Source organism: Cherax quadricarinatus, chromosome 67, assembly GCF_038502225.1.
Source record: "Cherax quadricarinatus isolate ZL_2023a chromosome 67, ASM3850222v1, whole genome shotgun sequence".
Lineage (NCBI taxonomy): Eukaryota > Metazoa > Arthropoda > Malacostraca > Decapoda > Parastacidae > Cherax > Cherax quadricarinatus.
This window is the reverse complement of record NC_091358.1, coordinates 24166551-24183295: the sequence shown is the minus strand read 5'-3', so window position 1 is coordinate 24183295 and position 16745 is coordinate 24166551. Positions and strand designations below refer to the sequence as shown.

The window sequence follows — 16745 nt, the reverse complement described above, 5'->3', positions numbered from 1 at the left end:
CGCCTCGTACGACATGCATGGCTTACAAAGGAAGAATTCTGTTCCACTTCCCCATGGAGATAAGAGGAAATAAACAAGAACAAGAATTAGAAAGAAAATAGAAGAAAACCCAGAGGGGTGTGTATATATGTATATGCTTGTACACGTATGTGTAGTGTGACCTGAGTGTAAGAAGAAATAGCAAGACGTACCTGTAATCTTGCATATTTATGAGACAGACAAAAGACACCAGCAATCCTATCATCATGTAAAACAATTACAGGCTTTCGTTTTACACTCACTTGGCAGGACGGTAGTACCTCCCTGGGTGGTTGCTGTCTACCAACCTACTACTTACAGTAAACAGATACGAGTACAAATTAGGTCAGAAGCTACAGCTCAGGACCTGAGTTTCTCAGAGTGTCTATGAGACACACAACCTCAGTACAGCGTCGAAAATCACTAAGTCTAGACCATGTTCTGTGAACAGAATTACACAGAACCAACAACAAGAAAGCGACAGAGATGATCTTCCAACAAGGGCCAGCAAGGGAGAGCTAGAGGCACGTTTGTTAGAAGAGCGTCAAACAGACAAGAGCAAGCGCAGGCCAGGCAGACTACTCAAGGTGAGGTGTGATCATCTCCCCCCCCCCCCCCCGATCACGTGATTCTCCGTGGACTGCTGCTGCCCAGCAACACAGAGAAGCTGGCAGGGAAACAAGTGGAGTGATAATACAGTAGTTATACAATGCTGTCAGCTACTTAACACTCTCGAACTATGAGCACTGAATAATATATAAATGTTACATCCTACCTAATAATATAACTAAGTTAAATAATAATATAAAGCAATATATTTACGATTTAGCTAATATCGCAAATATAAGCAATATAAAATTATATGAACAGGTAATATACATTATATACATTGTGACCCATTCAGGGGTCGCAACACATGGTAACAAAGTTAGATTAAGCCTGAAGCATTATTTATAAAAATACACATCGATGGTTTGTTCTATGATTATTTACCACTGATGCAGCCACCCTAGCAGGTTTGCCAAATGCAATTTTCAAACACCACTAGGCTCTTGTCTAAAAACTAGCAGAAACTTGCTAAATTTTCATGAACCAGCACTAACAATACATGCCAGTGTACCGGCCATTATTCTAGATCTACTAAACCTCATAGAAGTGATGAAGGAAGAAAGGTGAGTGGCGAGTTGAGGTATTTCTGGAGACAAAAACCGTTATCCATGGAGGCAAAGAAGGGAATGTATGAAAGTTAAATGGTACTAACACTCTTTTATGGGTGTGAAGCTTGGGTTGTAAATGCTGCAATGAGTGTGGAAATTAGGAGAAGGTGTGGAGTTAACCCTTTGACTGTTTCGGCCGTATATATGCATCTTACAAGCCAGTGTTACAGACATATGTATAGTCAATAACTCTAGCGGCTTCAAATCAAGCAAGAGAAAGCCGGTAGGCCCACATGTGAGAGAATGGGTCTGTGTGGTCATTGTGCACTGTATAAAAAAAATCCTGCAATATACAGTGCATAATGAGAAAAAAAAAACTCTTGACTGTTTTTGGATTAAAACACTGACTTTGAGGTGTATTTTTGTATAGTATTTATGGTTGTATTCTCGTTTTCTTGGTCTCATTCGATAGAATGGAAAACAGATTACAGAAATAGAGATGATTTTGATTAGTTTCATGATGAAAACGACCTTGAAATTGAGCTCAAATTAGCGGAAATGTTAGATTTTTATCAATGTTCAAGAGTAAGCAAATCACACCACACGTCCAATACACGTCAACTGGGGAGTCTAATATTCTTTCACTAGTGCACTGATATTATTTATACCATTTTTACAATAATGCAGTAGTCTGCATAACAGTAAATCTTCTATTTTTTGTGCGACTAAAAAATCAAAATAGAAAGCAAAAGTAATATAAGAGGGGCCTGGAGATGTGACTAATGATCAGAGGATATGTTATTTTAGTGCCAAGAATGTCTACATTGTTTATTCTGGACCCTATTTTGAAATTGGCATCTTTTTTAATTTGCATGAAATTTGCCAAATTGCCAATTTCTGACCACTTTATTGGGTAGTTGAAATCGGTAAATGGGCGGTTTCTTGTACTCAGTCGATAGAAACAGTGATGTTCTAAAGAAATAGCTATGAGTTTGGTTGACTGGAACAGTGGAATTGGCCAAAAATAGGGCTTAAAGTTGGAGAAATCGCTGATGCGTATATATCATTGAGACCGCTTACTTTGCGGGAGCGTAATTCCATGAGTTTTCAATCAAATTTTGTACTTTTTGTGTCATTACCATCGAGAAAAGATTCTCTCATATCACAAGAAAAAATAATTTTTTTCCCAAAAATTTTGCAACATAGAATGACAGTTTCAGAAATGAGCTTGCGACAGTCAAAGGGTTAATAAAAGTAATAATCAGAGGGCTGAATAGGGGTTGCTGAGGTGGTTTGGTCACTTAGAGAGAATGGATCAAATGACATAGAGAGCATATAAATCTGTAGGGGAAGGAAGGCGGGGTAGGGGTTGTCCTCGAAAAGGTTGGAGGGAAGGGGTAAAGGAGGTTTTGTGAGCGAGGGGCTTGGACTTCCAGCAAGTGTGCTTGTTTGTGTTAGATAGAAGTGAATGAAGATGAGTGGTTTTTGGGACCTGACAAGCTGTTGGAGTGTGATCAGGGTAACATTTAGTGAAGGGATTCATGGAAACTGGTGATTTTAATATATAGCCGGACTTGAGTACTGGAAATGGGAAGTACAATGCCTGCACTTTAAAGGAGGGGTTTGGGATATTGACAGTTTGGATGGATATGTTGTATATCTTTATATATGCTTTAAACTGTTGTATCTGAGCGCCTCTTCAAAGACAGTGATTATGTATGAGTGAGGTGAAAGTGTTGAATGATGAAAATATTTTCTTCTCCTGCAGTGCTCTTCCTTATGTTCTTATAGTTTTAACATTGGCTTTCAAGCTAAGGGACTGATTACCTCATCATCCACTATCTCCTGTATATAGTTGTGCAAGGCTGAGGGATGGATTTATGAAGGATGAGGTTAATCATAGAATTGATGAGGGAAAAAAGGTGAGTGGTGCATTGAGGTATATGTGGAAGCAAAAAATGTTATCTATGGAGCCAAAGAAGGGAATGTATGAAAGTATAGTAGTACCAACACTCTTATATGGGTGTGAAGCTTGGGTGGTAAATGCAGCAGCGAGAAGACGGTTGGAGGCAGTGGAGATGTCCTGTTTAAGGGCAATGTGTGGTGTAAATATTATGCAGAAAATTCGGAGTGTGGAAATTAGGAAAAGGTGTGGAGTTAATAAAAGTATTAGTCAGAGGGCAGAAGAGGGGATGTTGAGGTGGTTTGGTCATTTAGAGAGAATGGATCAAAGTAGAATGACATGGAAAGCATATAAATCTATAGGGGAAGGAAGGCGGGGTAGGGGTCGTCCTCGAAAGGGTTGGAGAGAGGGGGTAAAGGAGGTTTTGTGGGCAAGGGGCTTGGACTTCCAGCAAGCATGCGTGAGCGTGTTAGATAGGAGTGAATGGAGACGAATGGTACTTGGGACCTGACGATCTGTTGGAGTGTGAACAGGGTAATATTTAGTGAAGGGATTCAAGGAAACCGGTTATTTTCATATAGTCGGACTTGAGTCTTGGAAATGGGAAGTACAATGCCTGCACTTTAAAGGAGGGGTTTGGGATATTGGCAGTTTGGAGGGATATGTTGTGTATCTTTATATGTGTATGCTTCTAAACTGTTGTATTCTGAGCACCTCTGCAAAAACAGTGATAATGTGTGAATGTGGTGAAAGTGTTGAATGATGATGAAAGCATTTTCTTTTTGGGGATTTTCTTTCTTTTTTGGGTCACCCTGCCTCGGTGGGAGACGGCCGACTTGTTGGAAAAAAAAAAAAAAAGGCTGAGGGATTGATTATTTGTTGCACAAGTGTCTTATTCTACACATATCACCTAATGATGGTCCCTAATTCAACCTGAAATATTGGCAACACAAAGGTATTACATTAGTAGCCTAAGATATATATGTTCTTTAACAAGCTAAGAGCTGGTACTTACCTCAGCTCAGTTAGGATGAGCTACCTTGTTTTACAAGTTAACCTTGACTGTCGAAACCCCAAATCCTGAGGTGTCTCCTGGTGTCGAAACATTTTTGAAAAAAAAAAAAAAATAATTTATTCTTATGAAATGATAGAGAATCTTTTCCCGATGGTAACGAAGTTAGCAACCTCGGCGATATTTACAAATCGGCGATTTCGCCCACTTTGAGACCTATTTTCGGCTAATTCCATTGTTCCAGTCAACCAAACTCATAGCTAATTCTTTAGAACTCCATTTTTTCTATTGATTGAGCACAAGAAACTGCCCATTTACTGAATTTCAACTACCCAATAACATTGTCAAAAATTTGCAATTTGGCCAATTTCACGAAAATTAAAAAATGAGTTTCAAAATTAGGGTCCAGAATGAACAATGCAGACATTCCTGGCTCCAAAATTACATTTTCTTTGTTCATCAGTCACATCTCCAGGCCCCTCTGATATTACTCTTGCTTTCTATTTTGAATTTTTATTCATACAAAAAATAGAAGATTTACTGTTATGCAGACTACTACAATATTGTAATCATTGTATAAATAATGTCAACCCATTCATGACTGCATATTAGAATGGCTAGTTGGACATTTATTGGACAATGACATCATTTGTTTACTTTTGAACATTGGCAAAAATCAAACATTTCCCCTACTTTGAGCTCCGTTTCAAGGTTCTTTTCATAGTAAAAGCAATCAAAATCACCACTATTTCTGTAACATGTTTCCCATTCTATCAAATGAGACCAAGAAAACGAGAATACAACCATAAATACTAAATGAAAATACTAGACCACAAAGTTGGCATTTTAATTAACCCTTAAATGGTCCAAACGTATATATACGTTCACTCGCGTAGCGCCTCAAATTTTTTGAGAGAAAAAAAATTCTTTTTTTTTTTAATAGGAAAAAAGAGCATATGGTACCCAGGCGTCCACAGTTATTTTAATATGGCGCACAGTGAGTGCGCACACTCATTCTCTCATGTCTAGGTGACTCAGGCTTATCGTGGCAGTGTTGAATGAATGACAAAGAAAACGTATATATACGTTTGGGGCGCTACGCACGTGAACGTATATATACGTTTGGACCATTTAAGGGTTAAAAAAAACCAGTCGGAGCTTTTTTTTTTTCATTATGCACTGCGTGCTGCAGGATTTTTTTTATATGGTGCACACTGACCACATTACCCATTCTCTCACATGTGGGCCTACCAGATTTCTCCTGCTTGATTTGAAGCCGCTAGAATTTGAGTACAGTGGACCCCTCGCCTAACAAACGCATTGCATAACGTTAAATCTGCATAGCGATACATTTTAACGCAAAAATTTTGCCTCGGCTAGCGCTAAAAAACTCGCTCAACGCGTTTCGCTCGAGACACGTCCACGTGCAGCCTGAGCCCGCCTCACTTGTTCCGTGGGTGCCAGTGTTTACAAGCCAGCCACCGCGGTTGCTTCCAAGCATACAATCGGAACATTTCATATTATCACAGCCTTTTTAGTGATTGCACCTGCAAAATAAGTCACCATTGGCCCCAAGAAAGCTTCTAGTGCCAACCCTACAGCAAAAAGGGTGAGAATTACTATGGATATGAAGAAAGAGATCATTGCTAAGTATGAAAGTGGAGTACGTGTCTCCGAGCTGGCCAGGTTGTACACAAAACCCCAATCAACCATTGCTACTATTGTGGCCAAGAAAATGGCAATCAAGGAAGCTGTTCTTGCCAAAGGTGCAACTTTGTTTTTGAAACAGAGATCGCAAGTGATAGAAGATGTTGAGAGACTGTTATTGGTGTGGATAAACGAAAAACAGATAGCAGGAGACAGCGTCTCTCAAGCGATCATATGTGAAAAGGCTAGGAAGTTGCATGACGATTTAATTAGAAAAATGCCTGCAACTAGTGGTGATGTGAGTGAATTTAAGGCCAGTAAAGGTTGGTTTGAGAGATTTAAGAATCGCAGTGGCATACATAGTGTGATATGGCATGGTGAGGCTGCCAGTTCGGACCACAAAGCGGCTGAAAAATATGTGCAGGAATTCAAGGAGTACATACAGTGAAGGACTGAAACCTGAACAAGTGTTTAATTGTGACGAAACAGGCCTGTTTTGGAAGAAAATGCCAAGCAGGACCTACATTACTCAGGAGGAAAAGGCACTCCCAGGACATAAGCCTATGAAAGACAGGCTTGCTCTGTTGATGAGTGCTAATGCTAGTGGTGATTACAAAGTGAAGCCTTTATTGGTGTATCACTCTGAAACTCCCAGTGTGTTCAGGAAAAACAATGTCCTCAAGGCTAATTTGTGTGTGCTGTGGAGGGCAAACAGTAAGGCATGGGTCACTAGGGACTTTTTTTATGACTTGTTACACCATGCATTTGCCCCCACTGTGAAAAATTACCTAATTGAAAAGAAATTAGACCTTAAGTGCCTCCTCGTATTAGACAATGCTCCTGGTCATCCTTCAGACGTGGCAGAGTGACTTTCTGCGGAAATGAGCTTCATTAAGGTCAAGTTTTTGCCTCCTAATACCACTCCTCTCCTGCAGCCCATGGACCAGCAGGTCATTTCCAACTTCAAGAAACTGTACACAAAAGCTATGTTTGAAAGGTGCTTTGTAGTGACCTCGGAAACTCAATTGACTCTAAGAGAGTTTTGGAGAGATCACTTTAGCATCCTCAATTGTGTAAACATTATAGGTAAGGCTTGGGAGGAAGTGACTAAGAGGACCTTGAACTCTGCTTGGAAGAAACTGTGGCCAGAATGTGTAGACAAAAGGGATTTTGAAGGGTTTGAGGCTAACCCTGGGAATCCTTTGCCAGTTGAGGAATCTATTGTGGCATTGGGGAAGTCCTTGGGGTTGGAGGTTAGTGGGGAGGATGTGGAAGAGTTGTTAGAGGAGGACAATGACGAAGTAACCACTGATGAGCTGCTGGATCATCTTCAACAACAAGAGGCCAGACCTGAGGAAACAGCTCCGGAGGAGGGGATTGAGAAATTGAAGAAGTTGTCTACTTCAAAGATTAAGGAAATGTGTGCAATGTGGCTTAAAGTGCAAACCTTTTTTGATGAAAATCACCCTCAGACAGCTATTGCAAGCCATGCTGGTGACTATTACACTGACAGTGTTGTGAAACACTTTAGGAATGTCATAAAGGAACGGGAGGTACAGGCCTCTATGGACAGATATGTTGTGCGACAGAGGTCCAGTGACTCAAGCTGGTCCTAGTGGCATTAAAAGAAGAAGGGAAGTAACCCTGGAAAAGGACTTGCCACCTCAAGTCCTAATGGAAGGGGATTTCCCTTCTAAACATTAACACCATCCACAGTCTCCCCTCCTCCCATCCCATCAGTCATCACCAGATCTTCAATAAAGGTAAGTGTCATGCAACTGTGCATGTCTTCTTCAGTTTGTGTATATTAAAATTAATATTTCATGTGGTAAAAATTTTTTTTGTTCATACGTTTGGGTGTCTTGCACGGATTAATTTGATTTCCATTATTTCTTATGGGGAAAATTAATATGGCTAACGATAATTTCGCCTAACGTTGAGCTCTCTGGAACGGATTAATATCGTTAGGCGAGGGTCCACTGTATATATACGTCAAACGTGGTGGTTCGTAAGACGTATATATATGACTGAAACAGTCAAAGGGTTAAGAGCTGGTACCTACCTCAGCTCAGCTAGGATAAACTACCTTATTTTACAAGTTAAGAGCTGGTACCTACCTCAGCTCAGCTAGGATAAACTACCTTATTTTACAAGTTAACCCTTTGACTGTTTGGTCGTATATATACGTCTTTTGAGCCACTGTTTCAGACGTATATATACTCTAATTCTAGCGGCTTCAAATCAACTGGGAGAAAGCTGGTAGGCCCACATGCGAGAGAATGGGTCTGTGTGGTCAGTGTGCACCACATAAAAAAATCCTTCAACACGCAGTGCATAAAGAGAAAAAAAACTGACCGTTTTTTTGGATTAAAACGCCGACTTTGAGGTGTATTTTCGTATAGTATTTATTGTTGTATTCTCATTTTCATGGTCTCACGTGATAAAATGGAAAACATATTGCATAAATAGAGATGATTTTGATTAGTTTCACGATGAAAACGACCTTGAAATTGAGCTCAAAGTGGCGGAAATGTTCGATTTTTACTAATGTTCAAGTAAGCAAATCACACCACACGTCCAATACATGTCAACTGGGGAGTCTAATATTCTTTCACTAGTGCACTGATATTATTTATACCATTTTTACAATAATGCAGTAGTCTGCATAAAAGTAAATTTTGTATTTTTTGTATGAATAAAAAATAAAAATAGAAAGCAATAGTAATATAAGAGGGGCCTAGAGACATGACTAATGAACAGAAGATATGTTATTTTTGTGCCAAAAATGTCTACATTGTTTTTTCTGGACCGTATTTCTAAATTGGCATCTTTTTAACTTGCGTGAAATTGGCCAAATTGCCAATTTCTGACCACTTTATTGGGTAGTTGAAATCGGTAAATGGGCGGTTTCTTGTACTCAATTGATAGAAAAAATGGAGTTCTAAAGAAATAGCTATGAGCTTGGTCAACTGGAACAACAGAATTGGCCAAAAACAGGGCTCAAAGTCGGCAAAATTGCCAATGCGTATATGTCGCTGAGACCGCTAACTTCGTGGGAGTGTAATTCCGTAAGTTTTTGACCAAATTTCATACTTTTGGTGTCATTACTATCGGGAAAAGATTTTCTACCATTTCAAAAGAAAAAAAAATTTTTTTCCCAAAAATTTTGCGACAGAATGACAGTTTTAGAAAGGGGCTGCGACAATCAAAGGGTTAAGAGCTGGTACCTACCTCAGCTCAGCTAGGATAAACTACTTTATTTTACAAGTTAAGAGCTGGTACCTACCTCAGCTCAGCTAGGATAAACTACCTTATTTTACAAGTTAAGAACTGGTACTTACCTCAGCTCAGTTAGGATAAACTATTTTACAAGCTTTGAGTTGTTACTTATCTCAGCTTATTTAAAAACCTTCTGTAACATTATGTATGAAGTGAGTATAAGTTGCCTAGAAGAAGTGTTCATCTTACACGGTAGAAGTGAGTATAAGTTGCCTTGAAGAAGTGTTCATCTTACACAGTAGAAGTGAGTATAAGTTGCCTTGAAGAAGTGTTCATCTTACACAGTAGAAGTGAGTATAAGTTGCCTTGAAGAAGTGTTCATCTTACACAGTAGAAGTGAGTATAAGTTGCCTTGAAGAAGTGTTCATGTTACACAGTAGAAGTGAGTATAAGTTGCCTTGAAGAAGTGTTCATCTTACACAGTAGAAGTGAGTATAAGTTGCCTAGAAGAAGTGTTCATCTTACACAGTAGAAGTGAGTATAAGTTGCCTTGAAGAAGTGTTCATCTTACACAGTAGAAGTGAGTATAAGTTGCCTTGAAGAAGTGTTCATCTTACACAGTAGAAGTGAGTATAAGTTGCCTAGAAGAAGTGTTCATGTTACACAGTAGAAGTGAGTATAAGTTGCCTTGAAGAAGTGTTCATCTTACACAGTAGAAATGAGTATAAGTTGCCTAGAAGAAGTGTTCATCTTACACAGTAGAAGTGAGTATAAGTTGCCTAGAAGAAGTGTTCATCTTACACAGTAGAAGTGAGTATAAGTTGCCTTGAAGAAGTGTTCATCTTACACAGTAGAAGTGAGTATAAGTTGCCTAGAAGAAGTGTTCATCTTACACAGTAGAAGTGAGTATAAGTTGCCTTGAAGAAGTGTTCATCTTACACAGTAGAAGTGAGTATAAGTTGCCTAGAAGAAGTGTTCATCTTACACAGTAGAAGTGAGTATAAGTTGCCTTGAAGAAGTGTTCATCTTACACAGTAGAAGTGAGTATAAGTTGCCTAGAAGAAGTGTTCATCTTACACAGTAGAAGTGAGTATAAGTTGCCTTGAAGAAGTGTTCATCTTACACAGTAGAAGTGAGTATAAGTTGCCTAGAAGAAGTGTTCATCTTACACAGTAGAAGTGAGTATAAGTTGCCTTGAAGAAGTGTTCATCTTACACAGTAGAAGTGAGTATAAGTTGCCTAGAAGAAGTGTTCATCTTACACAGTAGAAGTGAGTATAAGTTGCCTTGAAGAAGTGTTCATCTTACACAGTAGAAGTGAGTATAAGTTGCCTTGAAGAAGTGTTCATCTTACACAGTAGAAGTGAGTATAAGTTGCCTTGAAGAAGTGTTCATCTTACACAGTAGAAGTGAGTATAAGTTGCCTTGAAGAAGTGTTCATCTTACACAGTAGAAGTGAGTATAAGTTGCCTTGAAGAAGTGTTCATCTTACACAGTAGAAGTGAGTATAAGTTGCCTTGAAGAAGTGTTCATCTTACACAGTAGAAGTGAGTATAAGTTGCCTTGAAGAAGTGTTCATCTTACACAGTAGAAGTGAGTATAAGTTGCCTTGAAGAAGTGTTCATCTTACACAGTAGAAGTGAGTATAAGTTGCCTTGAAGAAGTGTTCATCTTACACAGTAGAAGTGAGTATAAGTTGCCTTGAAGAAGTGTTCATCTTACACAGTAGAAGTGAGTATAAGTTGCCTAGAAGAAGTGTTCATCTTACACAGTAGAAGTGAGTATAAGTTGCCTTGAAGAAGTGTTCATCTTACACAGTAGAAGTGAGTATAAGTTGCCTAGAAGAAGTGTTCATCTTACACAGTAGAAGTGAGTATAAGTTGCCTTGAAGAAGTGTTCATCTTACACAGTAGAAGTGAGTATAAGTTGCCTTGAAGAAGTGTTCATCTTACACAGTAGAAGTGAGTATAAGTTGCCTTGAAGAAGTGTTCATCTTACACAGTAGAAGTGAGTATAAGTTGCCTTGAAGAAGTGTTCATCTTACACAGTAGAAGTGAGTATAAGTTGCCTTGAAGAAGTGTTCATCTTACACAGTAGAAGTGAGTATAAGTTGCCTTGAAGAAGTGTTCATCTTACACAGTAGAAGTGAGTATAAGTTGCCTTGAAGAAGTGTTCATCTTACACAGTAGAAGTGAGTATAAGTTGCCTTGAAGAAGTGTTCATCTTACACAGTAGAAGTGAGTATAAGTTGCCTTGAAGAAGTGTTCATCTTACACAGTAGAAGTGAGTATAAGTTGCCTTGAAGAAGTGTTCATCTTACACAGTAGAAGTGAGTATAAGTTGCCTTGAAGAAGTGTTCATCTTACACAGTAGAAGTGAGTATAAGTTGCCTAGAAGAAGTGTTCATCTTACACAGTAGAAGTGAGTATAAGTTGCCTTGAAGAAGTGTTCATCTTACACAGTAGAAGTGAGTATAAGTTGCCTTGAAGAAGTGTTCATCTTACACAGTAGAAGTGAGTATAAGTTGCCTTGAAGAAGTGTTCATCTTACACAGTAGAAGTGAGTATAAGTTGCCTTGAAGAAGTGTTCATCTTACACAGTAGAAGTGAGTATAAGTTGCCTTGAAGAAGTGTTCATCTTACACAGTAGAAGTGAGTATAAGTTGCCTAGAAGAAGTGTTCATCTTACACAGTAGAAGTGAGTATAAGTTGCCTTGAAGAAGTGTTCATCTTACACAGTAGAAGTGAGTATAAGTTGCCTTGAAGAAGTGTTCATCTTACACAGTAGAAGTGAGTATAAGTTGCCTTGAAGAAGTGTTCATCTTACACAGTAGAAGTGAGTATAAGTTGCCTTGAAGAAGTGTTCATCTTACACAGTAGAAGTGAGTATAAGTTGCCTTGAAGAAGTGTTCATCTTACACAGTAGAAGTGAGTATAAGTTGCCTTGAAGAAGTGTTCATCTTACACAGTAGAAGTGAGTATAAGTTGCCTTGAAGAAGTGTTCATCTTACACAGTAGAAGTGAGTATAAGTTGCCTTGAAGAAGTGTTCATCTTACACAGTAGAAGTGAGTATAAGTTGCCTTGAAGAAGTGTTCATCTTACACAGTAGAAAACACTTATGTCTTCCAGTAATGTATATTCAACATTGAAAGTACAATGATCTTCAGGAGTAAGATTTAAAACTTGCCTCTGGCAAGACATTGATGGCATGAGTGATGGTGAAAGTGTTTCTTCTTTTGCGGCTTACCTACCTTTGTGGGAGATGGTCGGTGTGTTAAAAAATGACTTTATATGCAGCATATAAGCAGTGACCAGCTGTGATCTGTTTGAATTTTGGTGTGTATGACATCCTGGGGAAGAGGATTAAAGCACCACTATGGAAATGAGCCAGTTTGATAGCAGTGGCATTATTTTTTTTTTTTTAACAAGTCGGCCGTCTCCCACCAAGGCAGGGTGACCCAAAAAGAAAGAAAATCCCCAAAAAGAAAATACATACTTTCATCATCATTTAACTCTTTCACCTCACTCACATAATCACAGTTTTTGCAGAGGTGCTCAGAACACAACGGCTTAGAAGCATATACCTATAAAGATACATAACATATCCCTCCAAACTGTCAGTATCCCAAACCCCTCCTTTAGAGTGCAGGTATTGTACTTCCCATTTCCAGGACTCAAATCCGGCTATATAAAAATAACCAGTTTCCCTGAATCCCTTCACTAAATATTACCCTGCTCACATTCCAACAGATTGTCAGGTCCCAAATACCATTCGTCTCCATTCACTCCTATCGAACGTGCTCACGCACACCTGTTGGGTTATCCTGGGTTAATAACCTTCCTGGTTAATGATCCTAATATAATCTTACTCCTCTTTTAGCTTTGTCTTGAAGGCAATCCATAATGGTGAATATATCTCTCAGTAATAACTAAAGGATTGTCGTCTTTCTCAGGAATATATCAGTCTCATCTTAAAGGCCATCATCAACTCAGCACTCAACTGTCCGCCAGTCATGTGCCAAATATTCTCAGAACTCAAGGAACTAGCCAACACTTACTTTCCAAGTAAGTTCAACACTTTTTGTTTATGCTCTACAGATATTCTTTAATTAAACAGGCAAAGTGTCAGTAAGGTTTTGTTTTATGCTGTGTAAATAATCTTTATTATACTTACACTGTTGAGAGTGCTCAATAAGGTGTCAGTATTTTATTCCACTTAAACTGTTGAGAGTGTTCAATAAGGTGTCAAACAATATTGCACTTAGTGTTGAGTGTTCAATAAGGTGTCAAACAATATTGCACTTAGTGTTGAGTGCTCAATAAGGTGTCAAACAATATTGCACTTAGTGTTGAGTGTTCAATAAGGTGTCAAACAATATTGCACTTAGTGTTGAGTGTTCAATAAGGTGTGAGAATGCAAGTACAGACCAGTAATCTCTTCTTGTACCTAAATTTGCTATATTTGGGTCGGCTGTGAGTGGGTTCACTCTTTGTCAGTTGGGTTTGTTTCTAGCAGTATACAATATATGGTATACATCATACAATATACAACATGTAAAGTAAAAAGACACATGGTTAACTAATGTGACATTTTATTGTGGCAACGTTTTGCTCTCCAGGAGCTTTGTTGAGCCGTTGACGGCTTGACAAAGCTCCTGGAAAATGAAACGTTGCCACAATAAAATATCACATTAGTTGCACTTGCACCCTTTTACTTTACATATTGTTGGTAATTCTGCCAAAATGTATACAATATACGACATACATAGTTGCAACATCATGTGTTTTTATCACATATAAATAAATGTAATTTGTAATCTATTCTCAATGTTAATTTTTCCTAAGTCTGTCTTTCGGGCTGGGGGAGGTCTCTTGATGCTGCCAAAGGGCTCTTAATCTAATGTTATATGACCCCTACAGGTTTAGTGTTCCCTGTTAACGATGACGATAATATTCAACGTGAGATGCACAACCTAAAATCATTGTTAGATTTCTTCCTTTACTCTTAGAAGAAAAAATAGAATATCTGATTATTTTCAGAATGAATGGTCCAGTTTTTTTTAGCATTAAATGGAAGTACGATAGTAGCAATAACTCAGTAACAGTCCCAGATTTTTGCTTAGCAGATTACGATGGGCTTAGAGAACACTTATCATCTGTTGACTGGGGTAACGAAGAGAGCTATCAATATGACAGTTTTCTGAACACAATACATGCTGCTCAAAGAACGTTTATCCCATATAAAGAAATTAGATCAAATAGAAATGACCCAAAATGGATGAATAATAGGCTCAAATATCTACTTGGGCATAAGAAAGGAATTTATAGGCGTATCAAAAGAGGTGAGGGTCATCTTATGAATCAGTATATTGACATTAAGAGGGACATTAAAAAGGGGATAAGAAAAGCTAAAAGGGACTATGAAATTAAAGTTGCTAGGGATTCTAAAACTAACCCAAAGAGTGTTTTCCAGGTCTATAGAACAAAAGTTAGAGATAAGATAGGTCCCTTTAAAAATAACTATGGGCACCTTACTGACAAAGAGAATGAAATGTGCTCGATTTTTAATAATTATTTTCTCTCAGTTTTTACACAGGAAGACACTAACAATATTCCAGTAATTAATTTTTATAGTGGGCTAGAAGAAGATAAATTATGTAACATCACAGTCACTAGTGAAATGGTTGTGAAGCAGATAGACAGACTGAAGCAAAATAAGTCGCCGGGTCCTGATGAGGTTTTTTCAAGGGTTCTTAAGGAATGCAAAATGGAACTCTGTGAACCATTAACTAATATTTTTAATTTATCTCTTCAAACAGGTGTAGTGTCTGATATGTGGAAGATGGCTAATGTAATTCCTATTTTTAAAACAGGGGACAAGTCGTTACCGTCAAATTACCGCCCAATAAGCCTGACCTCAATTGTAGGCAAATTACTAGAGTCAATTATAGCTGAGATTATAAGAAGCCATCTCGATAAGCATAGCTTGATTAATGATACTCAGCATGGATTCACAAGAGGCCGGTCTTGTCTAACTAATTTATTAACTTTGTTCAGTAAAGCTTTCGAGGCTGTTGACCACGATAAGGAATTTGATATTATTTACTTAGATTTTAGTAAGGCTTTTGATAGAGTTCTGCACCATAGACTGTTAAAGAAAGTGGCAGCTCATGGCATTGGGGGAAAAGTGCTCTCGTGGATCGAGTCATGGCTCACTGACAGGAAGCAGAGTGTCCATAAATGGGGTTAAATCCGAGTGGGGATCTGTAACAAGTGGCGTTCCACAGGGATCAATCTTGGGCCCGTTGTTGTTTATAATACATGTATATATCAATGATCTTGATGAGGGAATTACTAGTGATATGAGCAAATTCGCCGATGACACAAAGATAGGTAGGATAATTGATTCAAACGTAGATGTTATGGAACTTCAGGAGGATTTAAACAAACTCTATTCTTGGTCAGAAAAGTGGCAGATGCAGTTCAATGTAGATAAATGCAAGGTTCTGAAGCTTGGGAGTGCCCATAACCCTAGTACTTATAAGTTAAATGATGTAGAACTTAACCATACAGATTGCAAAAAGGACTTGGGGGGTTATGGTGAGCAGCAACCTTAAACCAAGACAGCAATGCCTAAGCGTACGTAATAAGGCAAATAGATTACTGGGATTTATGTCAAGAAGTGTAAGCAACAGAAGTCCAGAGGTCATACTGCAGCTTTATACATCATTAGTAAGGCCTCACCTAGATTATGCAGCTCAATTCTGGTCTCCATATTACAGAATGGACATAAATTCGTTAGAAAACATTCAGCGTAGGATGACTAAATTAATACATAGCATTAGAAATCTTCCTTATGAAGAAAGATTGAAGACTCTTAAGTTACATTCACTTGTTAGACGAAGAATGAGGGGAGACCTGATCGAAGTGTATAAGTGGAAGATAGGTATTAATAAAGGGGATATTAATAAGGTCTTGAGGATGTCTCTCCAAGAGAGAACCCGCAGTAATGGATTTAAATTAGATAAGTTTAGATTTAGAAAGGACATAGGAAAGTATTGGTTTGGAAATAGGGTAGTAGATGAGTGGAACAGTCTACCTAGTTGGGTTATTGAGGCTAGGACTTTGGGTAGTTTCAAATTTAGGTTGGATAAGTACGTGAGTGGGAGGGGTTGGATTTGAGAGGGACTTTCACATCAGAGCTTATTTCTTGGGTAGCATTGAAAATTGGGTTGGGCAAATGTTTGTTAGTGGGATGAATTGTAAAGGACCTGCCTAGTATGGGCCAGCAGGCCTCCTGCAGTGTTCCTCCTTTCTTATGTTGTTATGTTGTTATTGTTTGAACAGATGAGCGAGAAGTGCGTTACTCAGTGATATCCGGCTTCGTCTTCCTCAGGTTCTTCGCTCCAGCAATACTCTATCCCAAGTTGTTTGACCTCACTACTGAACAAATAGTAAGTGCTGGTTCAGTCTCTATATTGAAGAAATAGTGGTCATTTAACCTCTCTTTTGAAGAGATAATTAGTGCTGACATTATTTATACAATTATTACAGTAATGCATAACGGTAAATATTCAATTTTTTTGTGAATAAAAATTCTTTGTCTGAATAAAAATTCAAAATGGAATTCATGTGTAAAGCCTGGGAATGTAACTAATGAACAGAGGAAATGCCATTTTACTGCCAGGAATGCCTGCATTGTTTATTCTGGACCCTAATTTGAAATTGGCATATTTTGAAATTTGTGTAAAATTGGCCAAATTACCAATTTCTGATCACTTTATTGGGGA

The 16745-nt window shown here is 38.4% G+C and overlaps 1 protein-coding gene across 4 annotated transcripts in view; it reads left to right on the top strand.

Annotated features, from left to right (window-relative positions):
- The window catches only part of RasGAP1 (Ras GTPase activating protein 1), a gene marked incomplete at its 3' end in the record, with an annotated part of 149662 nt that overhangs the window by 111976 nt on the left and 20941 nt on the right, over positions 1-16745 (top strand). For all 4 annotated transcript variants that reach the window (XM_070099462.1, XM_070099464.1, XM_070099463.1 and 1 more), the window contains 2 exon segments: positions 12909-13020; positions 16303-16409. In XM_070099462.1, coding sequence (XP_069955563.1) covers positions 12909-13020; positions 16303-16409 — 219 coding nt within the window.